Here is a 26,673-nt window from a genome sequence, read left to right on the forward strand (position 1 = left end):
GGGGTATCTCACTGTGGTTTTAATTTTAATTCTCTGATGACTAATAAGTGAAAAATCTTTTCCTATGTTTACCCTCCATTTGGATGTCCTCACATGTCTATGTTCATCAATAAAAACTCTGAGGAAAAATCCCTGCCTTAGTCATAGGGATTCATCTGTTGCCATTAAGTTTGATATTATTTATAGATTTTTGTAAATGCCCTTTATCAGGAAGTTCCCTTCTATACTTAGTTTGCCGAGGATATTTTTTAACATGAATGGTTATGCAATTTTATCAAATGCTTCTATTGAAATAACCGTAAGTTTTTTCCCCATTTTGTTAATAGATGAATTAAATCGATTGATGATTAGATGTAGCACACACCAGAAAAAAACTCCACTTGGTTCTCATATATTATCCTTCTACATTATCTTGCTGGATTTAGTCTGCTAATATTTGTTTAGAATTTTTTAATCTATGCTTATGAGTGAAATTCACTTTAATTTTCACTTCTAATAATATCCCTAAAAGATGTGGATATCAGTATTATCTTAGCCTCCTAAAATGCATTGTGAATTGTCCCATCTTTTTCTATTCCACATAAGAATATATGTCAAACTGATATTAATTCTTTCAGTGTTGGCAAAATTCACCAATGGAGCCATCTTGGTTTAAAATGTTCTTTATAGAAAGGCTTTTAATTACACATTCAATATTTTTAATACTTGTAAGAATCAGATTTTGTATTCTGTGTCAGTTTTGAAAATATTTTTTTCATATCATTTCATAAGTGTACTTATGGACATAAAGCTGTTTAGTGTATACTATTATCTTTTTAATATGTGTAGGACCCACAGTGAAGTCCTCTTTATAACTGGAATTCTGATTATTTATATCACTCTCTGTCTCTCTGTCACTCATTTGGATGAATTTCTTGAGGGGTCTTATTAGCCATTTCAAAGTAATACTTTTGACTTTGTTGATCTTCTTCCATGGCATATTTGTTTTCACTCTTATTTAATTTCCTCTCTTATCTTCATTATTTCCTTCTTTATACTTTCCTTTGGTTTAGTCTGCGGATCTTTTTCCAATTTGTTGGGATGGATATTTATATATATCATTGCTCTTCAATTTTAAAATCTTCTAACAGCTATAAAATTTTCCTCTAAATACATCTTTGGTTACATCCCACAAGTTTCTGTTTGTTTGTTTGAAGATTTTATTTATTTGACAGAGACAGACACAGCAAGAGAGGGAACACAAGCAGGGGGAGTGCGAGAGGGAGAAGCAGGCTTCCTGCTGAGCAGGGAGCCCGATGTGGGGCTCTATCCCAGGACCCTGGGACCATGACCTGAGCCGAAGGCAGACGCTTAACGACTGAGCTACAAGTTTTAAGATGCAATATTTTCATTCAGTTCAGTATATTTTCCTCAACCTCTAGACTATGTAGAAGTGCATTAATTAATTTTTACCCATAAAGGTTCTTTCCAGTTATCTTTTGATTGTTGGTTTCAGGCATAATTTCTTTATGGTATTTAAATATGTATGGTTTCAATCCTTGAAATTTGAGCCTTGTGTTATAGTCCAGTATACAAACAAATCTTACACATTCTGTAAATTTGCAGTTATCTATATATGTCAAATAAGTATTTGCTTTAAAAATCTGTTAGGGACGCCTAGGTAGTTCAGTCAGTTAAGTGTCTGCCTTCGGCTCAGATCACGATCCCAGGGTCCTGGCATCAAGTCCCGTATCAGGCTCCTTGCTCAGCGGGGAGCCTGCTTCTCCCTCTACCTGCTGCTCCCCGTTTGTGCTCTCTCTCTCTCTGACAAATAAATAAAATCTTAAAAAAAAAAAAAAGGAAAGGAAAAATACTGAATGCTGGATCCTGTATATGAAAAATCATACAGATAATTTTAGCACTAGGATGATCTCTTCCTCCACTGGACGGTGAATTTGCTCTTGGCAGGTGGCTAAGAACATTAGGAATTCTATACTCTTTTAACCCAACTGGAACTGAGAAAATCTTAAACTGGGCTTCAGTCCCTAAGATGCCTGATCTATTTCTGGTTTATCTTTACTTCTAAGATGTAACCCTTTAAGGTCTGAAGCAGAAAACCTGTAGGAGTTACCAGCAGGTTCTTCCTTGTTCTTGAATCTGGAGAAAACCCTGTTCATCTTCTCAGATTCTCAAGCCTGGCTCTTTCAGAATCAGCACCTCTCTACCAGAATAAAGAAATGTCTTTAGCAACAAAGCAGTCCAAAAATGCTGGGCTCATCTCCCTGGGTTTCCTTCTTGCAGATATAAGCCCTGTAGAACTTCACTTATTTAGATGTACCCCCAATGCCTTCAAATATATCTTGTTCATTCTTTTTAGGTGTTCTGCAAGGCAATTTGGTCAGATTTCCTAGTCTGACATCCCCAGAAGTGACAGAAACAAACACAAAAACCTCACTAGATTATAAATGCCTCAGATAAGATTCCTGCACTCCAAATTTTCTGTCTTCAATGCCTAGCACAGTGTGTGACACACAACTGTTATTCAATTTAGTGATGAGCCAATGCCTTGAAGGATAATTCTGAGCAAGTAAAGGAAATAAGAGCGCAGTATTATAAATGACAACATTAAATATATTTTCAAATCACAGAAACTTCTTCTGGTCTGTCTCTTATTCCACATTATCTTTACATATACCTTAATTCAGGACTCATAATCACACACTCACACTACTTCAACTGGCTTGTGGATTATGTCCTTCCCTCCAGGTATTTTACCCTCTCTTCAGTCCATCTTCCACAGTTCAAATCCTCTGCTAAATATACTTCAAATTGCTCCTCATTTTCTAAAAGAAAAATTCTAATCTCCTTTACATGACATATAAAGCCCACAACTATATGACCTGAGGATATTTCATAAACTTATCTCCCTCCCTGTCTGCATTCTTATATCATGTATTTTGGCTATACTATTTTCAGTTCCTCAAAAGTGTCATGCTGTTTTATGCCTCACAATTTTAAAGATGTTACCTTTGTTTAAAATATCTTCTCCCCACTGACAATCTGGTAAACTCAATCTTCTATTCAAAACTATATTCCAGAATCACCCCTGGGAAATCTTAGTAGACTTTTAGGAAGTTCTAATCAACTTCATCCTTTATATCACTACTTTAACCTTCTATTCGATTTTGGCACTCATCTTCCTGCAGGGCAATTATTACACCTCTCTCCCATCCTGTGGGACAGGATGGGACATTTTTGGACAAAATTTACTTTAGTATTCAAAATTTTCAAGATGTTTCCTCCCAAAGCATATCTGATAACTTTTTATTTCTATCTTCTTTTTCAAAAAAGTTTTATCTACTTAACCGATTTTGTATTCAGTTGAATTTAACAAACACCCATCTCAAGTACCAGAGATAGACAAATAAATAAAACAGTTAATATTTAAACTGCCTTAAATCCTATTCCCAGCAAATCCATTTTAAGTGAAAAAACATGGTAAGGGAGAGAAAGGAAGAATAAAATAGATGAGATGGCAAAGAGGTGTAAGGTCTCCAAACCTTCTATAAATTATAGCAAAAGCATACCTGCCACATTAAATTACAGAAGAGAATACTGAAACTTGAAAGGAAAAACAAGATGTATCTTAGACTCTAAGTCTTCTGATCCATAATTCCACCACACTGCCCAAAATTATGATATTCAGGTAGCAAATAAGTAAAGATCACCCACCCCCAAAAAGTTCCAAACACATTTTCCGTAAACTGTAAGGTTTTTTTTTTAATACGTGTTTTTAGGCAAAGTATTTCTTATGGCTCCTCAATGTCTAATCTACACTTCTAGAAAAAGTAAAAATAATTTCAGTAATAGTCAGATAATACCTTTTCTCTTCAAAAGCAATTTACTTACTCTTCTAATGATCCAGAGAGCAACTGACATGTCACTTAGTAAAACACAGCACACAGTCAACAAAATGCATTTCTCCACCCCTCCAGCATATATATCCATTTGCAAGAGATAAAAAATACTAGTTTAGCATGATCTAGCTAAAAGAACACTGGAATGAGTCAAGTAGACCAATCCCAGCCCAGCTTTTTGGCTAAAACAAGAATTATGGAAGCAGAGTGTTAAGGCTTGAATATTGGCTTTAGTTACCATCTGTAAAACTAGAATAAAAATAGCACCTGCCTGATAAATAGGAAGTACCACATAAATGTGAGCTAATAGTATAACAAATAATACTGCACTACCTCTTAATAGCTCCATCAGAGTCTAGCTAAAAGGTTATGTGTTAAAAATTTTAAGCATCATCAAGATGGCCAAAACTAGTGCTGCTTGTGCTACTGTTAATCAGTCCTCAGAACCCCGTAAGCAAGACAGATGTGCTTAAGCTAGGACAGAGGGCAACAAGCCCCAGTGATAAGAAAGATCTTTTTTTGTTTTGTTTTGTAGACCTGTTGTGGTCCTCCTGTTCATTTCACTTCTTCACCATTTCTCTTGAGATAAATGTGAATCCTGCTCCTGTTTATATCCGCCTATACAAACTGAAATGGTGGGCTACGATCTCAACTTGTTACTAACTTGAAACTTAGCTTGGAGAAAGAGCCCATATTTTCTATGACCCTGCATTTACCATAAGCATTCTCAGGGAAACTGATGGCTCACTCTTTCGACTCTAAATCAATCTGAGCTTCTCCCAAGAAATACCTAGTTACCCATTTTGGTCTCTCCACACTGTCCTATTTCCCTATATCTGTGCTCCACATTGATTCAAGATTCTATTAATAAACTCCTCTACCCCACAGATAAAGAAGACACCAAAGCAATCAACGTGATTGAAACGAAGAGACCAAAGCAATCAAACAAGCATATTTAGCATTACACACAGTGACCAAGCACAGGGCAGCAATTAAAAATCACCAACAGAAACCCAAACCAAACTCATGCATCTTTTCACTCAAAGGTGTACTCAAGCAAGCACATATTTTTTAATCTACTTGAGGTCTATTTAAAAAAAGAAAAAAGGAAACCCTGTATCATATGGCTCAAAAACTATGCTCTGATTTTTCATTTGCTAACAATGACATGAAGACTATAATATCTGCATGGAAGTATTAGATTTAAAATGCTTCTAACTACAACTCAAAAATTTATATATGTGAGTATGTGTGTGAAGATAAGTGGGTGAGACAATGAGAGGGGGGAACATGTATATGCATTTAAGTACTCACTTGCTCCAATTTAAAAATATGCTGATTGAAGTAGTGCTGTAAACGTTCATTAGCAAAATTAATACAGAACTGTTCAAAGCTGTTATTTTCATAATCTTCAAACCCAAAAATATCAAGAACACCAATGGACAAAGTCTGTAAAACAGAAAAAAAATTATGATGGTTAAAAAAATGATCCTCAAATTTATTTCATGAATAATATACACAATTACAGGTTAACAAAATGCTCAGAGTTCTTCTACAGCAGTGGACAGGAAATTTTGGAGAGCCAGTATTCAACCAAAATATTCCACTAAATAAAAACAATTTTAGTTTTATTTTCATCTTTTTCTTTTTATCCCAATTATAAAAATACATCCAAAATTTTAACACATGTAATACACTGTTTACAAAAATGTTCGAAGCAGGGTTAGTGACCTGTTATCTCAATCACAGAAATCCCTGAATTCCAAGAGACAAGGAAATAGAAAGAATCACCTATGGGGAAGTAAAAAATAACCTAAAGCTAGATTTTTCCTGGCTATCCCAGGTTAGGCAAAGAACACCATGCAAGTTTTCCTATTTTCACTTTTATAACCCAACAGAATTCTGCATTGCAAACCAACCTAATTAGTATGTTTAATCAGCCTTGTACAAGCTAAGGATGAAACTGGATATCGGAATCTGTGGTTTCTTCAATTTTTAAAACAATCTTTTTAAAGATTCATTTATTTATTTTAGAGAAAGAGAGAGTGCGAGGAGGGGCAGAGGGAAGAATCCTCAAGCAGACTTCCTGCTGAGTGTGGAGCCTGACAAAGAAAGGGCTCTATCCCACAAGCCATGAGATCATGACCTGAGCTAAAACCGAGAGTCAGATACAGATGCTCAAATGACTGAGCCACCCAGGTGCCCCCAATTTTTTTAATTTTTATTAAAAAAAACTGTACAAAGTTTACGATGTTAAATAGTTCTAAAAAATTATAATAAAAAACAATAATCCCTTTTTCATTATCAATTTCTGCTCCCTAAAGTCAACAGTCAAAATTTTATCTATCTGGTATAAAATAGTACAGTATAGTATACAAATACTTATTCTTCTATGTCTTGATTATTTTGCTTCTACATACTATATTCTAACTTCTTACTATAGATAACAAGGGTTCAGCTCTAATACCCCCAAACCAGCATTCTTCTCACCACCTCACCTCATTCTTAAAATACAATTACATGACAATTTTGGTTAAATGAAAAAAATCTTTCTCCACTAGTACTGAGAGATAATGGGTAAACTAATGTAATGAGTAATAAATACTAAGAGATTTTTTTTTTTAAGATTTATTTATTTATTTCAGTGAGAGAGAGGGAGAGCATGAGCAGGGAGAGGGGCAGAGGAAGAGGGGGAGAGAGAATCCTCAAGCAGAGGGACTATGGACTGTGGAGCCTGACGTGGGGATCAATCCCAGGACCCTAAGACTATGACCCAAGCTGAAACCAAGAGTCGGCCGCCCAACTGACTGAGCCACTCAGGTGCCCCAACAGTAAGAGATTTTTTAAAGTCTCCATTAAGAGTATTTTCTTTGAGGGACCTGGGTGGCTCAGTCAGTTAAGCCTCTGACTCAAGTGATTTCTGTTCAGGTCACGATCTCATGGGTAATGGGATCAAGCCCCACGTGGGGGCTTTGCACTCAGCAGCGAGTCGGCTTGAGATTCTCTCTCTCTCCCCTCTGCCCCTCCCCCTGCCTGCACTCACACTCTTTCTCTCTCTCAAATAAATCTTTAAAAATAAAGAGTATTTTTTGATTGATTCTGTTAATTCTAAACCCTTATGAAAAACACTAAAAGTAATGACCTTCAAAAATAAGTCACTTTGGTAAATAAGATTCCTATTACAATTTTCTAACTGTAGGCTTACTCAAACAACGAAATATTAATGTTAGAACTATTTTACATTTAAGATGGGAGGATTAAGTAATAAAGATGACATATTTTAATCACCCTAAAGATGCAGACTACTTCACAGAAAGTTGCTGGGAAATAAAAATGGATTTGAAATGATTTAAATACTAAAATCTGCCATATTAAAAAATAAATTCCAGAGGATCCTGGTTGGCTCAATCAGTGGAGCATGTGACTCGATTTCAGGGTTGTGAATTCGAGCCCCATATTGAGTGTAGAGATTACTTAAAAATAAAATCTTAAATAAATTCCAATGGAAAAAAAAACGAATATAAAAAAAATTAAAGTCTAAAAGTATGAGAATATTTTTATAATCTTAGGCTGAAAGAGGCCTTCCTACATAAGAAAAATAAATAAATAAAACCCAGGAAAATAAAGGAAAAGAATGGAAGAATTAACTGCACAAAAATTTAAAACATACAGGCCCTAAAACACAACATACACAAAACTTAAAAGTTAAGAGAAAATATATGCAATATATATCAAACTATGAATCTCTGCAATATCCACAATGACTCCAAGAAAGAAGTAACCAAAAAACAAAATGAACAACATAAAAATAGCAGAATATATAATGAAATGATGAAAAACCATGAGAAGATACTCGACTCTCATCTATCATTGAAAAAACGGACAATAAATTGGGATAGTCCTAATCAGATTAGTAGATGAAAAGACTGATAATATCCAATATGAGTAAAGGTGTAGGGAAATAGGCATTTTCATACACTACCAGTGGAAGTGCAGTCTTTTCTGAGCACTTTAGCAATTTAGCAGTAGCTAACAAAATTCTAAAATGTATATATTCTTAAATCCAGCAATTCATTTTGAGGATTTTATCCTAAAGAAATGTACACAAAGAATATTTGTTACATCATCATTTATAACAATAAAACAAAAGCAGTATATTTTTAAGGGGAAATTTATGGTATACAGGCATACTATATAATATTACAAAGTTATTAAAAATAATGAGGTCCAAATCTATTTCAAGACCTATCAGGTAAAATAAAAAATACAAGTTAGAAACAATACAGATAACATAATTCTATTCTTAAGCTTAAAAGCAACTCTGTATATGTACATCCATAGAAATGTACATAAGAAAAAGGTCTGGAAAGACACATAGAACAAGTTTCCCTAAATATCAGGGTAATAAAAACATACATACATAAGGAGGGAAACAGCACAGAATACAGACAAACAGTGATTCTTATTTATTACTCTACATAATTCTGTGTTTTTAAATTTCAATTATCTTAATAAAACAATTTTCCAGGAAAAATACATAATAATCCAATGTATGTGTACCTTTGTATTTTGCTCCAAATCTTTACTATTCAGAAGTGCATGATTAATCCGAAAAACTATCCAGTCAAACAGGGCACTATATAAAGACTTAGCCATGGAGTTCCTCACTGTCACAGCCTGAAAAAAAAAAAAAAAAAGAAAAGGGTTGGAGAACAAATGAAAATGGCAATAATCTAAGATACTGTAACAAAGTGTATTTTGCGCTCAACTAATAAAGAAAGCTTACTATCCTGAGTTAGAAATTTAATTTTCTCTCAATTTAAATAGCCTATAACTGAAGCTTTCCATATAACCATACTCATTAATCTAGTCTCAACTCTAATCTAGGCTAAAAGGTAAGAAAAACAAAATGTAGGTCACTTAGTTCAAAACACTTTGACTGAAAATTGGGGTGTACATTTTACCTAGTAAAGAAGGTGTAATAGGAGGTTTACAAACAAATCAAACTTGCCAGCAAAAGTGGGGAAGACTATTCCAGGCAGAGGAATAAATCTGTTGGCAAACAGGCATCAGTTATCTGTGGAATCCTAGTTAGACTCTTAAAAAATAATAATACCACCACAATTACATTCCTGGTTGTCTTCAACTTGTCATCCACCGTAACCTCAAGGATTTCTCCATCCCCAGATAGAGTAATAATTCTTTCATTAAAATTTCTTTTTTCCCCCTCACTTCAAGCTTTTCCCAGTTTATGGAAACTCTCTGTACTAACTGCTCAAAATTTCTGTAAATCTGAAATTGTTCTAAAAAATAAAATCTATTAGTTAAAAAAACAATCAACATTTAGAAAGTACTACAACCTAAAAAAGGAGGGGAACATATTTTAGAGAATTGAGTCCTAGCACTTAGAGAATATAAGTCCTAATTACTTAAGCCTTATATTCAGGTACATACTTATGTATCTGTCCTACAGTTTAGAGGAAATAGAGAATAATGATTAAAAGCTAGGCTGTCTTCCAATCCCAGTTCCTCTACTTATTCTAGGGATGTAACCTTGGCCCAAGATACTTTAACTCTTAAGCTACAGCTTATACATTTGTAAAATGTAGATAATACTACAATTTACCACATGAATGATGAATTAATTTCTGAATTTCAGTGAATAAAAAAACGAAAGCTTCAAGTTTCTAGACCAAAAATTAACTACCTAAACCATTACCTGCACAGGAAAGAGAAGATGCTATCAAATTCTCTATCTTCAACACCAGAAACTTGAAAACAATTGGAAAATGTTCAAGTTCTGAGAGAAAAAGGAATGTGACCCTAGAATTCTATACTTAGGCAGGTTATCAACAAGTATCTTTAAAATTCAAAAAAATCAGTAATAGAATACATAGAGAGAATAACCATCTATTTTTCTCCAGAGGGAAGAATGAATACAATCTGATCTAGTTCAGCAAAAGTAAAAGATTTTAAAACTAAATACACAAGCATAGACAAAAAACAAAAAAAACAAACAAAAAAAAAAAAAACACCACAGAGAAAGAAAACATAGTACCATAAAAAATACAAATGGGTTGAATTTTTTTAGTGAAAAGACAGATCTTCACATTAAATTAAAAACTATAACCCACCTACTATGGTTTAAACCAGTCAGACAGAATCCAGATATACAAAATATACCAATATAATACGTATTTACTCCATAACATCCAATATTATACTTTTGGCCTCTCTTCTCTGAAATGTGGTCCTATCACAGCTTAATCTTAATAAACCCAAATACCAATTAACATTTTCCCACCCAAACAAGATCTCATTGTTTCCTATCTCAATGAATGGTACTAATACTCTTTCAGTTGTGTGAGCCGGAAAATTAGGATTTATCCTTAATATTTCCTTCTTTCTCCTTGCTTCCCAGTAAGCAAATCATTGCCAGATCCTGTTGATTTTATCATCTAAATTTCTTTCATACCCATTTCTCCCTATCAATATGTCACTATTCTAGACAAAGCAGCCAACCTCTTTCTCTTCAGGAGTACTACTACAGCCTCCAAATTCACTCTTGCCCTCTATGTTAGAACCCTAAGATGGTCACCAAGATTCCCATTCCCTTGTATACATGTTCTGTATAACCCCCTCCTGTTAAGTGTGGGCAGTACTGTAAATATGATGAATTTCACTCCAGTAACCATCTTATATTATATGACAAAGGATTTTAAAGATATAATTATGGCCCAAAATCAGCCGATTTTTTTAATTAACCAAAGGAAGATTATACTGGGTAGAGCTGACTTAATCAGAGAAATCTCTTAAAAGAGACTGACCCTTTCCATTAGAGAGTCCCCTGCTGGTCTCTAAAGAAACAAACTGCTATGTTGTGTACAGGACCACAAGCAGACTCAGCTGCTGAGCATGGCCCCTGACAGCTAACAAGAAATTAGTGCTCTCCAGAAATGGACCCTCAACTCTATGGTCAACCAATCTTCAACAAAGCAGGAAAGAATGCCCAACGGAAAAAAGACAGTCTCTTCAACAAATGGTGTTGGGAAAATTGGACAGCCACATGCAGAAGAATGAAACTGGACCATTTCCTTACACCACACACAAAAATAGACTCCAAATGGATGAAAGACCTAAATGTGAGACAGGAGTCCATCAAAATCCTAGAGGAGAACACAAGCAGCAACCTCTTCAACCTCAGCCGCAGCAACTTCTTCCTAGAAATATCGCCAAAGGCAAGGGAAGCAAGGGCAAAAATGAACTATTGGGACTTCAACAAGATAAAAAGCTTCCGCACAGCAAAGGAAACAATCAACAAAACCAAAAGACAACCGACAGAATGGGAGAAGATATTTGCAAATGACATATCAGATAAAGGGCTAGTATCCAAAATCTATAAAGAACTTATCAAACTCAACACCCAAAGAACAAATGATCCAATCAAGAAATGGGCAGAAGACATGAACAGAAATTTTTCCAAAGAAGACATCCAAATGGCCGACAGACACATGAAAAAGTGCTCAACATCGCTCGGCATCAGGGAAATCCAAATCAAAACCTCAATGAGATACCACCTCACACCAGTCAGAATGGCTAAAATTAACAAGTCAGGAAACAGGTGTTGGCAGGGATGTGGAGAAAGGGGAACCCTCCTACACTGTTGGTGGGAACGCAAGCTGGCGCAGCCACTCTGGAAAACAGTATGGAGGTTCCTCAAAAAGTTGAAAATAGTTACCGTACGACCGAGCAATTGCATTACTGGGTATTTACCCCAAAGATACAAATGTAGGGATCCGAAGGAATACATGCACCCCGATGCTTATAGCAGCAATGTCCACAATAGCCAAACTGTGGAAAGAGACAAGATGTCCATTGACAGATGAATGGATAAAGAAGATGTGGTGTATATAAACACAATGGAATATTATGCAGCCATCAAAAAAAGAAATCTTGCCATTTGTAATGACATGGATGGAACTAGAAGCTATTATGCTAAGTGAAATAAGTCAATCAGAGAAAAACAAGTATCATATGATCTCACTGATATGAGGAATTCTTAATCTCAGGAAACAAACTGAGGGTTGCTGGAGTGGTGAGGGTGGGAGGGATGGGGTGGCTGGGTGACAGACATTGGGGAGGGTATGTGCTATAGTGAGCACTGTGAATTGTGTAAAACTGATGAATCACAGACCTGTACCTCTGAAACAAATAATACATTATATGTTTAAAAAAAAAAAGAGAGAGAGAGGAGATAGTAGGAAGGGAAAAATGGAGGGGGGGGGGGAAACTGGAGGGGGAGACGAACCATGAGAGACTATGGACTTGAGAAACAAACTGAGGGTTCTGGAAGGGAGGAGTTGGGAGATGGGTTAGCCTGGTGATGGGTATTAAAGAGGGCATGTATTGAATGGAGCACTGGGTGTTATATGCAAACAATGAATCATGGAACACTACATCAAAAACTAATGATATAATGTATGGTGATTAACATAACATACTAAAATAAAATTAAAAAAAGAAAGAAATTAGGGCTCTCAACCCTATAACTGCAAACAACTGAATCCTATCAACAACCTGTGAACCAGGAAGAGGATGCTGAGTCTCAGGTGAGATCACAAGCCTTTTCAGACATCTTGACTTCAGCCTGGTGAAACCCTGATCAGAGGACCCAACAAACCTGTGCCCAGACTGATCCATGGAAAGTGTCAGAAAATATTAAGTCACTATGTTTGTTACACAATTATAGAAAACCAATACACTCTCCTCTAATTGATTCTTGTACATTGTTGTGAAAGTGATCCTTTAAAAAAAAAAATGTAAGACACTTTTTTTGCTTAAAACATTTTAAGGCTCTTCCATTGCTCGTCAGATAAAATATTAAAATCCCTAAGGGCTGCTCCTTATTTTACCCCAATGCCTAGTACATTTCTGGACACAAAACAGATTTTCAAATATTTACTACATAAATAAATAAATACACCAAACAGATATAAACAAAAATAAATCAGGATCTACAAAAATCATCTCAGAAAGTTGAATTTAAAGTTAAAAATATAAATAGGGCGCCTGGGTGGCTCAGTTGGTTAAGCGACTGCCTTCGGTTCAGGTCATGATTCCAGAGTCCTGGGATCGAGTCCCACATCGGGCTTCCTGCTCAGCAGGGAGTCTGCTCCTCCCTCTGACCCTACCCCGTCTTGTGCTCTCTCTCTCTCTCTCAAATAAATAAAAAAATAAAATAAAATAAAAAAATATAAATAAACATAAGGAAATTCTTTTTAAGAGAGAGTGAGAGAGGAGAGGGGCAAAGGGAGCGAATCTCAAGCAGGCTGCACGCTGCCCAGCACAGAGCCTCACAAGGGCTTGATCTCACAACTCTGAGATCATGACCTGAGCCGAAACCAAAGAGTCGGACACTTAACCAACTAAGCCATCCAGGTGCCCCGGGAAATATTTTATATTGAAAAAAGTTGTAAAAGAAAATATAAAAGTTCTGAAACTTTTAAAACTTTTAAAAAGGTTTGGCTTTTTCTGTTGTTTAGAAAGGAGTTCTTAAATTTGGAGATTATGACATAAGACACATGACATAATGAAGAAATGCAGACTTGATGGCAGTTAGGAAGAACCCCAAAAATAGGAAAAATGGATCAGTGTCAGCCTAAAAAGCATTCTCTACAGTTCTATCACTATTTCCCCACCTCTGTCTTCTAATCTCACATTCCTGTCCTATTTTTATAGGACAACTAAGCCATCCAGGTGCCCCGGGAAATATTTTATATTGAAAAAAGTTGTAAAAGAAAATATAAAAGTTCTGAAACTTTTAAAACTTTTAAAAAGGTTTGGCTTTTTCTGTTGTTTAGAAAGGAGTTCTTAAATTTGGAGATTATGACATAAGACACATGACATAATGAAGAAATGCAGACTTGATGGCAGTTAGGAAGAACCCCAAAAATAGGAAAAATGGATCAGTGTCAGCCTAAAAAGCATTCTCTACAGTTCTATCACTATTTCCCCACCTCTGTCTTCTAATCTCACATTCCTATCCTATTTTTATAGTAACTGTCATAGTTTGATTTATCATCACTGTCATTACACTACAGAACAGTAGGCTTTTCAATAATTTTCCCATTCATATACACTTGAGTGGCATATTCTAATAATAATAATTGCAATGCTGCAATAAAAATCTCATCTGGAAGCCTCAGTATACAGATCATACTTAAAGCAATGGGACTATGTGAGATAATCTAGATAAGGAATATAGAGAAGAAAAGACAAAGACTATGTCAGGTGAAAAAGAAAGAGCGAACAAAAAGAATTACAAATGAGTGGCCAACAATGAGAAAGTGAACCAGAAGAGTATGACATTCTGGAAGATAAGAAACTGCCGAAGAAGAAATTATCAACTGGATCAAACACTGCTCATTTGTAAATCCATCTACTACCTGTTCACCCCATATTAATAATATAAAACTTAAGAATGGTGAACAGATTAAGATCTCAGAAGAAAAATGTATGCCTATTGCTTAAAATCACATTCGATTTTCAAGTTGATGGGAAGTTCACAGCTGAATTTCAAGGGTCCAGAAAATATTTCAATCAACACTCTTTTTGATGTTATTTTCATTCTGTTAAAAGAAAGAACAGAAATTCAAACTTCTAAAACTGTTCAGAGTACTTTGATCTCAAGAAAATCTATTCATACCTCTGCCAGCTTGTATGGCAAAATAAGCTTTTCTCCCACTGTCACAGTCTTCCTTGTAACTAACGCTTCAAATAGCATTTCTTCTTTAACCTATACAACAGAAAAGTAAATTCAGTGTATAAGATTTATGACGAGCTGAATGATTTATTGAAAATCCAAATAAAGAAAAAAATGTTTAATGAGATTAGCAAATATATAACAGAAAAAAACAAAGACAGTACACTTAGCCATTTAAATATTGGCCAAGGTGAAAGTTAAATGTTCCACTCACCCTACTTCCCACCCCGCCCCCAAAATGAGAGGATAAGTAAGACAGATGGGTCTTTCTAGTTAAAAGTTTTCTTTCTGATCATAATGGAGAAATGTGTTTCTTTGTGCAAAATATGGAAAATATAGAATAGTGCAAAAAACATTTTAAGAAGATCAACCATAATCCTACAACTAGCAGACAAGGACTAAAAAGTGACAATACTTCTTGAATTCCAGGAACATTACAATAAGTACTAATTTTTGTTTCAGATGGTTTATATTTATTTGCATATGTTAATTTTAAAATAAAGTTGATGCTGCCTTTGTTCTCATTCTCTCTAGAGGTAAATACTATCATGAATTTGACATGTTATCTCAGTTTGGGTTTTTCTACATATATAATGTATCTATCAGATGTATTTGTAAACACTACATTATACTGCCAAGTGTATTTAACTCTTATCTGTATGGAATCATATTGCCCATATGTTTTTGAGATTTAACTACATTGATCATCAAGCTTATTCATTTTAACTACTATATAGCTTCCCAGTATATAAATTACTGCAGTGTGTAATCCTATGTGTAGGCATTTACACTATTAGGAAGTAAACTGAATATTCTTACATATGAGTTCAAGAATTTCTCTCAAGTACAAATCTAAAAGTGGAATTACTAGGTTATAGCATACACATTTTCATCTTTAAAGGATATTGCCAAACTACTGTACATAGTTCTCACCAATTTGCTCTCTCATCAGCCCTGAGCATTCCTATTTCTTCAAACCTTGACTATACTTGGTATTATCAGACTACTGACTTTTGCCACGCTGAGAGGCATGAAATGGTAAAACAAGGGCATTTTATAAAAGCATCCATACAAATAAAGACATAACACTCATAAAATTTTAAGTAGATAATATACGAAGTATATCAAGCAAAAAAGATTCAATTATAAGGAGAAATTGAGTTACGAAACAACAGAGTGAAGCATTACCTTGCCACCAGCAATTCATGACAGATCAATCATTTTTTAAAATATGATACCATAAAGGAAATATACCTTCTTCTGGAGCATTCACTGCTCAATCTTCAAATTCAAAACAAATTGGAAAAAATTTCAACTTCAGTAAAACTAAAAATAAATAGCCAAAGTTTAAATATAAGACCTCAAGCTTTCACATATATTTAAAATATTTTGAAAAACAAAAATACCAGATTACACAAATATGACAAAACTAATAAAACTAATAAAAAACTTAAGTGATAAAAACCACTATTATATTGTGAGATTAAGCAATTATTATTAAAAGTGAATATTTAAAAATAAATGATCTGGGGTGCCTGGGTGGCTCAGTTGGTTAAGCAACTGCCTTCGGCTTGGGTCATGATCCCAGGGTCCTAGGATCGGAGCCCTGCATCGGGCTCCTTGCTCAGTGGGGAGCCTGCTTCTCCCTCTTCCACTCCCCCTGCTTGTGTGCTCCCTCTCTCCCTCTCTCTCTCTCCCCCCTCTCTCCGTCAAATAAATGAAATCTTTAAAAAATAAAATATCTATGCAGTAGACTCAAGAAATTTTTTTAAAGGAACAAACAAATATAAGCTGGCAACAATGTGGAGAAAAAATCACTTCCATATACTTGTATAAACTGGTACAACCACTATACACAGTAATCTGTCAATATCAGTAAACTATTTATACTCTAGAATAATTCTCACACATGTCAGCAAAGAGACATGTACAAAAAATGTCTATCATAGTACTACCAATAAATGAGAAATTACAAATGACCGCAAATCCCCACTAAAAAAAATGTTTTATTCATATAATGAAATTTTATAAAGCAACTAAGAAGAATCATGTAGAATGTTTAAATCAGTATTGAAAAATCTCAAAAACATAGCATGGAATGAAAAATTCAAGTTTTAGAATGATACAGTAAAACATTTATATAAAATATGAAATTATATAGAAACCTATACATTCTTACGTAAACATCTACCTATTCTGAAAATAGAAAAACAAGAATGAGAATGATAAACACCAAACTCATAACAGTGTTTACTTCTGGTATAGCAGAGTAAAAAGTGGGCTACAATTATATGCAATATTTTATTACATGAGTGGAGTTGTGAGTACACAGGTGTTTATTATATTGTTTTCTATATATATTGTGCCCTGAGAACAATTCATAATTTAACAAAGAGAAAAATGAAGAAAATATGTTAAAACAAATTAAAACATATTAAGTAAATTGGTAGAAATGATAAATCTAAAGGCCACTTACTTGAAAATAAGAAATGAAAAACGACTCTCACCAAATCAAAAAAATTAAATACAAACAGAAAGCTAACACCATAAGAAAAAGGTTTTAAACATTAACAGAATATTTACAAAGAATGCCAAATAATAAATTTTGAACATTTAATCAACACATGATTTCCTGGATAAAGAAAAATCATCAAAATGAACTCAAGGGGCGCCTAGGTGGCTCAGTCCTTAAGCGTCTGCCTTCGGCTCAGGTCCTGAACGAGCCCTGCCATCGGGCTCCCTGCTCAGCGGGAAGCCTGCTTCTCCCTCTCCCACTCCCCCTGTTTGCGTTCCCTCTCTTGCTGTCATTCTCTCTGTGTTAAATAAATTAATGAAATCTTTAAAAAAAAATGAACTCAAGCCAGACTTGAAAATCCTAAAAAACTAGTTAATACAAAACAAACTGGAAGGACATCAAATACAGTTGAACATAGGATTGATATCTCTCAAATCTTTAAGGAACATATTTTTCTTTGCTAATGATTCTTCTCTTAAACGCAGAAAAAGTTTTGAAAAGATAAAAAACTACCCAACTCATTTTGAGTTGGCTTAATGCTGGCACTAAAACCTAATGATGATCATACAAAGATCTACATACAAAACACACTAATCTTGCTTATCTTTGATAAACATCCTGAAGAAAATATTAGTGAATTCCTATTTTAATCAACTACCTCTATAATTTCCCAAATGTCCTTAGTTGTACATGTGACTTTTAAAATTAAAAAAATAAATTTTATTAACACAAAATAACTTAGAATGATTCAACATCCAAGTCTACAATGTTTCTCATATTCACCTAATTGAGAAACTGATATGTGTTAAAAACCCATTCTTTATATTGTTTCAACAGATGTTAAAATATATTCAAAATACATAAATCTGCTAAAAACTGAACAGTTTTTGATAATGATGATGGTTCTAATATGCTCCAAAATATGCAACAAAAATATGTTCCACAATTACCCACAATTAGTCTACTGGAGCTTGTTCATCTTTCAATAATTTCACAAGTATATATCTCAAATAGAATTCAATGAACAGAATACTCAAAATATTCACTAATGCCTGAGGTAACTACAAAATTATAAAAATAATTGAAAAAATAAAATAAAATTATTTCAGAAACATTTGTTCTTAAAAACTAAATCTATAATTATCATTGAACTGAATCACTTTAAGAAGGAGAGGAATTAAATTAAATCTTAACTAAAGACTTTACATTTTGGGGCGCCAGGGTGGCTCAGTCATTAAGCATCTGCCTTCGGCTCAGGTCATGATCCCAGAGTCCTGGGATCGAGCCCCACATTGGGCTCCCTGCTCTGCGGGAAGCCTGCTTCTCCCTCTCCCACTCCCCCTGCTTGTGTTCCTGCTGTCACTATCTCTCTCTCTGTCAAATAAATAAAATCTTAAAAAACTAATAAAGACTTTACATTTTAATTAAACCAGTTATTGCTCCTATCTTTGAATTCTACCTCAACAAAAGCCTTAAGGTTGCAATTATTATTATCAATTTTAACCAATTACAGGAAACCATTTTATTTTTTTATTTAAAATCAATTAATTAATATAAAAATGTATTATTAGTTTCATAGGTAGAGGTCAGTGATTCATCAATCTTATATAACACCCAGTGCTCATTACATCACATGCCCTCCTTAATGTCCTTCACCCAGTTACCCCATCCCCCCCAAAACCCTGTTTGTTTAGGAATCATTTTAAAAAATAATTTCTAAGAACTAAATACAAGCAGGATACTATTCGATAGGTCCTGTCAGTACTTGTCTAGCTCCTCAACTTTGAAGATAACTTCTTCCTACTTATTACCAAACCTCCATTCCTAGAACCAGTCCAGACTAAACAAACAAGAAGGAAGTTAAGGGTCCCTGGCTGGCTCAGTCAGTTAAGCATCCGACTCTTGATTTCAGCTCAGGTCATGATCTCAGGGTTAGTGGGATCGAGCCCTACAACGGGCTCCTTGCTCAGCAGGGAGTCTGCTTGGGATTCTCTCTCTCCCTTTGCCCACCCCCCACTCACATGTTCTGTCTCTGTCTCTCTCTCTCAAATAAATAAAATGTTCAAAATTAAAAAAAAAAGGAAGTTAAGAAGCTTGGGTTCAAAAGTGAGATTTGGTAACCAATCACATTTGCAGTTGGTCTAACTTTGACACTGGTAAGCCCAATTCTCAGAACAAGATTTCTCCTTTTTCACCAATACTTGGTTCCTTTTAGAATTACCTGAATTGCTCTTACCAGTCTCTAACCAAAGAAACAATACTGTACTAGGACCAGAATCCTTGGAATTTGCTGAATGCCTGAACTTATAAATAAAACCACTAGCTACAATGCACTATTATTACCACAATACCAAGTGTTTCTGTTGACTAAAATATCACCTAAAATGTCTGACTGAAATACCATCTGTTCCCTGATCCTCATGACCTTGAAAATTACCACCTTTAGATACCACATTCCATCCACCTCCTGGTAGAACTTCTTTCCAATGAGTGAGTCTAGTTTCAATTTAATGTATCCCCTTCTCCTGCCCCGTCTGCCAGACTAACTCATTTCATTAAAGTTAATAAACAACACCCAGGCATGTGCAAAATAATAAGCACTGTAAGGTTAGATATATAAGAAAGAGGCATCTATTGCTCTCAAAGAGCATTGCTGCCTTATAATGGACACAAACTAGTAAACAATTAAATTTCCGCTACAAAATCAAAATTAAATTACACTAAGCAGATGCAAATGTTCTACCTAATGGAGTCAGTTTAGATCATTTAATAAGGTTAAACCCTACTGAAGTGGCAAATGAACCAAGATTTGAAAGATGAGTAATATTTTAACAGAAAAAAGGTAAGCTACTCATAACTGCAAAAAAAATGGAAGCAACCAAGATGTCTGTCAATAGGTGAATGAATAAAACTATGGTACATCCATACAATGGCATATTACCCAGCAATAAAGAGAAATGAGCTATCAAGCCACAAAAAGACATGAATGAATCTCAAATGCATGTCGCTAAATGAAACAAGTCAGTCTGAAAAAAGGTTGTATACTATATAATTTCAATTACGCTACATTCTGAAAAAGGCAAATCTACAGAGGTAGTAAAAGATCAGTGGTTGCCAAGGGTATGAGGACAGGGATTGAATAGGTGAAGCACGGGGGATTTTTAGGACTGAAACTATTCTATATGATACTGTAATGGAGGAACATGACATTACTCACTTGTCATAAACCGTACAGCACAAAGAACGAATCTTTTAGAAAATTATTTCAGACATTGGGGGATTCTAGGAAAGACTGCAGACCATGACAAGAGAATCTAACTGTATGACAAATATATGAAACCGCCTCAGTGAAGGGAGTGGGAGGAAAAGGTGCTAACCTAAGTAATTTTGGAAATTAATGGAGTCTGAAAAACTAAAGGCAAAAGGAACATTATACTCTAGTTGATAAAGTCATTTCCCATAGCAGTGCACACATACATAAATACATGTACATTCCCATACATGAACAGTTGATCCTTGAACAACACGGGTTTTAACTACACAGGTCCACTTACCTGTGGGGTTTTTTTAATAAATACAGTTCTGTAAATGTATTTTCTCTTCCTTATGATTTTTTTTTTTTAAGATTTTATTTATTTGACAGAGAGAGACAGCGAGAGAGGGAACACAAGCAGGGGGAGTGGGAGAGGGAGAAGCAGGCTTCCCGCTGAGCAGGGAGCCTGATGCGGGGCTCGATCCCAGGACCCTGGGATCATAACCTGAGCCGAAGGCAGACACTTAACGACTGAGCCACCCAGGCACCCCTCTTCCTTATGATTTTCTTAACATTTTCTTTTCCTAGCTTACTTTATTGTGAGAACACAGTATATAATGCATCTAACATACAAAATATGTTTCAATCAACTGTTTATGTTATCAGTAAGGCTGCTGGTCAACAGTAGGCTATTAAGTTTCAGGGGAGTCAAAAGTTATACACAGATTTTTGACTGCCAGAGGGGTTGGTACCCCTAGCCCCTGTGTTGTTCAAGGGTCAACTGAACACTAAAATTGAATAATTAAGTAAATGAACAGCAGAAGGTAGGAGATACTTTCCTCACTGTTAAAATGGGAGTTTATAGATAGGGAGAGAAGGCTAGAATGATACATGAGATAAAGTATTAGTTAAGAACATCAGTAGGACCTCATGTTTATCTTTAAACAGATAAACATGATAGATATATAAAAACAGCTATAGTATGTGAATACACACAGGTTAGTAAACACACATATATTTCCTTGCTGAGAGGAGAAGGCCTATAAGAAATGATGCCCCTTTCGAGATGAATCTAGCAAGATGAGAAGTGAGCTGGGAAAACATGAGAAATCATCACTCCAGGAAGAAAAAATGAGGTGATAAAGACCTTAATAGGAAGAAGCATGGTAGATGAAGACCTCTGGCTCTTATTTAGACATGAAGATAAAAAGTTAGTACCTTTTTCTTTCCACTCATCCAGATAGTCCATCTTCAGATAAATAATCTAACCAAATCTTAGTAAGAGAATAAATCTCAAATACAGAAGGAGAAAAACTATTAATGGCTTAGAATATGGTACAGTCTAGAATGAAATACTGCTCCTATCCAGCAAATTGAGGGATTATGGATATCCAGGCCAAAGGGAGGCAGGCAAGAAAACCCAAGCCTTCCAAAGATTCTGGCACGATCAACAGCAAAAATTCCATCTTTTGGAGAAATACTATTAATAAAAAGCATTAACCCATTTACACCTAACCAAATAATTACACAAAATTAAAAGTGAGAAGTTACCCAGTATTTGAGAAATGATAACTGAAAATATAATCACTCACTTCTAATAATTCTGAGACAATAGGTAGAACTTCAGGATTACAGATATCTATGGAGTCATCCCGATATGTCTTCTTTTTATAACAGATATTACCCAAATGTAGTATTGCTGAGAGAAGAGAGAAAATCCTGTGAAAATAAAACCATAAATTATAGCTTGCTTATGTGCAGTCTCCAAACTTATTTCACTGCAAAATTCTAACCAAGCAAATAAACCAGTACAAATGATGTATTCAGTCTTCATAAGAATAAAAAATATGGGAATAATAACTAATAACTAAAATTTATGTGTACTATGTCAGACACTATGCAAACTGCTTTACATAACCTTACTTTCAGTACTGTAACACTGGACATAGTTGTTTGAAGAGGATTTGCTATTGCCTGAATCTGTACAGTGTTTCAAAGTCCATACCTTTCCAAATGCTTTTCATCCTGCCTGGAATGCCCTTTCCCTACATTGTCTATTTCAGATCTACTTAATCAGAATCTTCAAAGGCAAGGCCTTGGAATCTGTATTTTCTTAACCAAATAGCCTAGGTGACTTTTTATGATTAGTTATATTTAAGAAATGGTTTCCTACAAAAGTCCTGATAAATGCTTTTAAAATAAACAATATGAGGCCATTGGGGTGTATTACCTAATATCAGACCCCAACTATAAAACATCTACAACTGGACCCTCCCTTCCATTCTTCCCTTCTGTCTTAGAGGAAAACATGACCTTCCTCCAGTCAAACTAGACCCCTACTTGTGCTCTTCAACATCTCATGAACTCCAGTTTACTCAGGAACTTTATTATGCATATTTCTTATCACTTACCTGAATCTACAAGAACTTTCTATCAAAATAATATTATCTTCACTTTTCTCTTAAACAACCCATCCTAGATCCCACATCTTCTCCTTACCTTCACAAATAAGCTTATTAAACTGTTAATTTATACTCCTTTTCTTCACTTTGTCATTCCTTACTTACTATCATATCCTGACATTTGACCCCATTAAAATATCTCAGAGAAGTTACCAAGGACCACCACATAACTAAGAAAATTATGTTACACCCTAACTTATCTGACTTCTCAAAGGCATTTAACACAGCATCTAAAAGCCCTTCCTGGAAACCTATACACACACACACACACGCACACGCACACACACACACACACTCTATCTAAAAGCCTTCCTGGAAACCTATACACACACACACACACACGCACACGCGCGCACGCACACACACACACACACACACATATCTTTGTGTCTTTCCAATTATTTCCTTATGATAAACCTGTTCTATCTATAAAATTTTAACTATGTGTTTTCTGACAATTAGGAAGTATTCCAAATAAAATAAAGACACTGCTGGGGCGCCTGGGTGGCTCAGCTGTTAAGCATCTGCCTTCGGCTCAGGTCATGATCTCAGGGTCCTGGGATCGAGCCCCGCATCGAGCTCCTGCTCAGCGGGAAGCCTGCTTCTCCCTCTCCCACTCCCCCTGCTTGTGTTCCCTCTCTCTCTGTCAAATAAATAAAATAAAATCTTTAAAAAAAAAAAAAAAGACACTGCTTTAGGAACCAAACAGCCACACTTTCAAAGGTCTTGAATCAACATCTAATTGATAGATCTAATTTTTCAAATAATTTAAAATTGTAAATGTTTGAATCATTAACATGACTCAAACAAAATACAAGTCAATTATAAAGGAATAATTCATAAAAGTACTCTGGGTAAATTAGAGAGGAAACACAGTATCAACTGAATCATTATAAAGACTAATGGAAGCCAAAAGATACAAAAATGCAAATTCAGGGCGCCTGGGTGGCTCAGTTGGTTAAGCGACTGCCTTCGGCTCAGGTCATGATCCTAGAGTCCCAGGATCGAGCCCTGCATCGGGCTCCCTGCTCAGCGGGGAGTCAGCTTCTCCCTCTGACCCTCTTCCCTCTCGTGCTCTCTATCTCTCATTCTCTCTCTCTCAAATAAATAAAATCTTTAAAAAAAAATTTTAAAAAATGCAAATTCATGGGCCACTTATTAAAAACTATTTTTAGTAGTAGTTTATATGGTTGTTAATTATATCATTTCAGAATCTGGGGTTCAACAATCAGTACGTTAATATTTTCTCACACACAAATATATGATACATATTCTCCAACAATAAATGTTATATAAACAATCTAATATACTATAATAACTCAATATAAAAAAGATTTTTATTTTTATTCATACAAATATGAATAAAAAATCCCTACTTTCGAAAAGCTTAAAATCTTGCATTAGGAGATAAAAAAAAAACTCTATACTATAAGGCAGGGTATCTTAAAATACTAAAGACAGAAACAATGCACAGTTAAGAAAATTTTCATTAAAAAGATAGGACATGGGGCGCATGGCTGGCTCAGTAGGAAGAGTGAAACTCGATTTCGGAGTCATGAGTTCAAGCCCCACATTAGGTGTAGAAATTACTTAAATAAATAAAGAGCTTAAAAAATAAAAAGGGAGGACATGAACAGTACTCTAAAGCAAACATGTCTCCCTTGACATACCAAATTTTGGGATGCCTGCAAGGTTGTGTTAGGAGGAATTTTGGGTTAGATCTGAGTGAAGGTGAAAAGAATGCTGTGATTTATTAGCACAGTCAATCATGGTCAAAGAAAGAGGGGAAGAGCAGTATACATGGTATGTTATAAAAAAAAAACCTGAAAGTATTTCAATGAGTAAAAAAGAGATAAAGATGGGTCCTTCAAGAAATGGGGAAAATACTGGACATTCAGAATACAACATGTTTTAGAGGATACTATCAGTCTAGTTAAAATGCAAAACTTGTGTTAGGGAATATCTGATGATAATATCTAAAATAGAGAAAGGTCAAATTACAGGCCAGGCTATTAAATATATTACATATATTTTCCAGTGGCTTCCAATATGGGATACAGTGATATCAGAAAGTATGAAAGACACATAACCCATAACCCCTTGGCGTATGAGAAGTACATATTTTATTTCCAACTTATGTTATCTAAAAAAACGAAATTATGTTTCACTATCGTTTAATATATAGATTGACACTTTGATCCATATATGTCAATTAGTCAGGTGTGTCACATGAGGTAAAGGAGGTATGTTGAAGAAAGAATATAAGTAATATAGCATGGAGGAACTATAGGGTTACTCTCATTTACTTAGTAACTTTCAGTGAATTGCAGTTTATGTGACCAATTAAATGGACTTGCATATTTACATTTGGTTTTGTCTTTCTTTTTTTTTAAGATTTTATTTGAGAGAGAGAGAGAGAGCAAAAGCAGGGGAAGCTGCAGGCAGAGGGAGAAGCAGACTCCCAACTGAGCAAGGAGCCCAATGTGGAACTCAATCCTAGGACCATGGGATCATGACCTGAGTGGAAAGCAGCCACTTAACCAACTGAGCCACTCAGGCGTCCCTTAATTTATCTTTCAAAAAAAGAGTTTGGCAAATAATCTGCTAACTCAAGATTCATAGTAATCACAAGCAAACAAGAAAACAGCAGAGCTGTTATTCTTCTACTTTTAGTATGACATTAAAAGTTGACAATATAATCAGATCTGACATAACTAATTCCCTTCCCAAAAAAATAGTTCTGTTACTATTTTTTTCTGGTGAGAGTCAAGGTTATTTGTATTACTATTTTCTTTTTTATTATGTATGTTAGTCACCACACAGTACTTCATTAGTTTTTGATGTAGTGTTCCATGATTCATTGTTTGCGCGTTAACACCCAGTGCTCATTGTAATACCTGCCCTCATTAATACCCATCATCGGGCTTTAATTTTAAATAGTTTGTTTTATTTTAAATATAATTTGCTTCATCTTTATCCCTCAACCTTTTTACATTTCTACTTTGTTTATAATAAACAAAATATGTTTAGTACAATAGTACTAAATACAGAGAAAATTATGTTTTACTGACAGGTATACATGCCTTAATAAGATTAGAGATCAATGATACAGAAAATAAAGCTATAAAAATAGTGTTATAAAGCAAGTTTCTAAGAAAGGTCTATGGACAGGCTTCAGGAGCAAAATGAACTCCTGCAACTATATGCAAATATTAATGCATGCACAGTTTACAGGAAGAAGAGTTCCAACTTTCAAGAGCTTCTCAAAGAATTTATAATAAAAAAAGCAATTCAAAGCAAGTCTTCTAAAAAAATAAATTTTCAAAGCAATGCTTAACAAGGAAGGAGGAGGCACTAGATCCGGAATATCTGTTAGCAAATTCTTTCAAAGGACCAAGTAAGAGGAACTTGTGAAACACACATTGTGATTTGTTCTCTACCAAAGGTGTAAGAATACAATAAACAAACTCACTGTCTTCGTGTCTTGGGAAGAAATCCTACCATTTCCATGGCCAGTTGTAAGCGTTCAAAGTCATGCCTCAAATCTTCCCCCTCCACCGAGAAGCAATCCTGCTTATTTAAGAAAAATGGGGAAGAAATCAAGATTATCTATTGAAAATAAGGTAAGCCACTCAGAAATAAGAATAATTCTACGTAAGCATACCTGTGTATAAAAATTAGAGCTGGTGAAATATTTAGAGAATTCTTATTACAGGTATGCATACCAAACACATACCTACCAAAATACCAGTAAGTTACATTTTTATTCTCCCTTTCACAATCAC

At 34.9% G+C, this 26,673-nt stretch overlaps 1 protein-coding gene across 6 annotated transcripts in view; it reads right to left on the bottom strand.

Annotated features, from left to right (window-relative positions):
* MYO9A (myosin IXA) overlaps window positions 1–26,673 on the bottom strand; it is a 291,397-nt gene that overhangs the window by 188,132 nt on the left and 76,592 nt on the right. For all 6 annotated transcript variants that reach the window (XM_028100036.1, XM_088024883.1, XM_028100037.1 and 3 more), the window contains exons 7-11: window positions 26,361–26,458; window positions 22,019–22,145; window positions 14,602–14,691; window positions 8,457–8,573; window positions 5,211–5,345 (exon numbers count right to left, since the gene is read on the bottom strand). In XM_028100036.1, coding sequence (XP_027955837.1) covers window positions 5,211–5,345; window positions 8,457–8,573; window positions 14,602–14,691; window positions 22,019–22,145; window positions 26,361–26,458 — 567 coding nt within the window. The remainder of the gene's footprint in view (window positions 1–5,210; window positions 5,346–8,456; window positions 8,574–14,601; window positions 14,692–22,018; window positions 22,146–26,360; window positions 26,459–26,673) is intronic.

The sequence above is a fragment of the Eumetopias jubatus genome, unplaced genomic scaffold (assembly GCF_037043125.1).
Source record: "Eumetopias jubatus isolate StellerSeaLion01/CBP00866 unplaced genomic scaffold, mEumJub1_p1.0 scaffold_7, whole genome shotgun sequence".
Taxonomy (NCBI): Eukaryota; Metazoa; Chordata; class Mammalia; order Carnivora; family Otariidae; genus Eumetopias; species Eumetopias jubatus.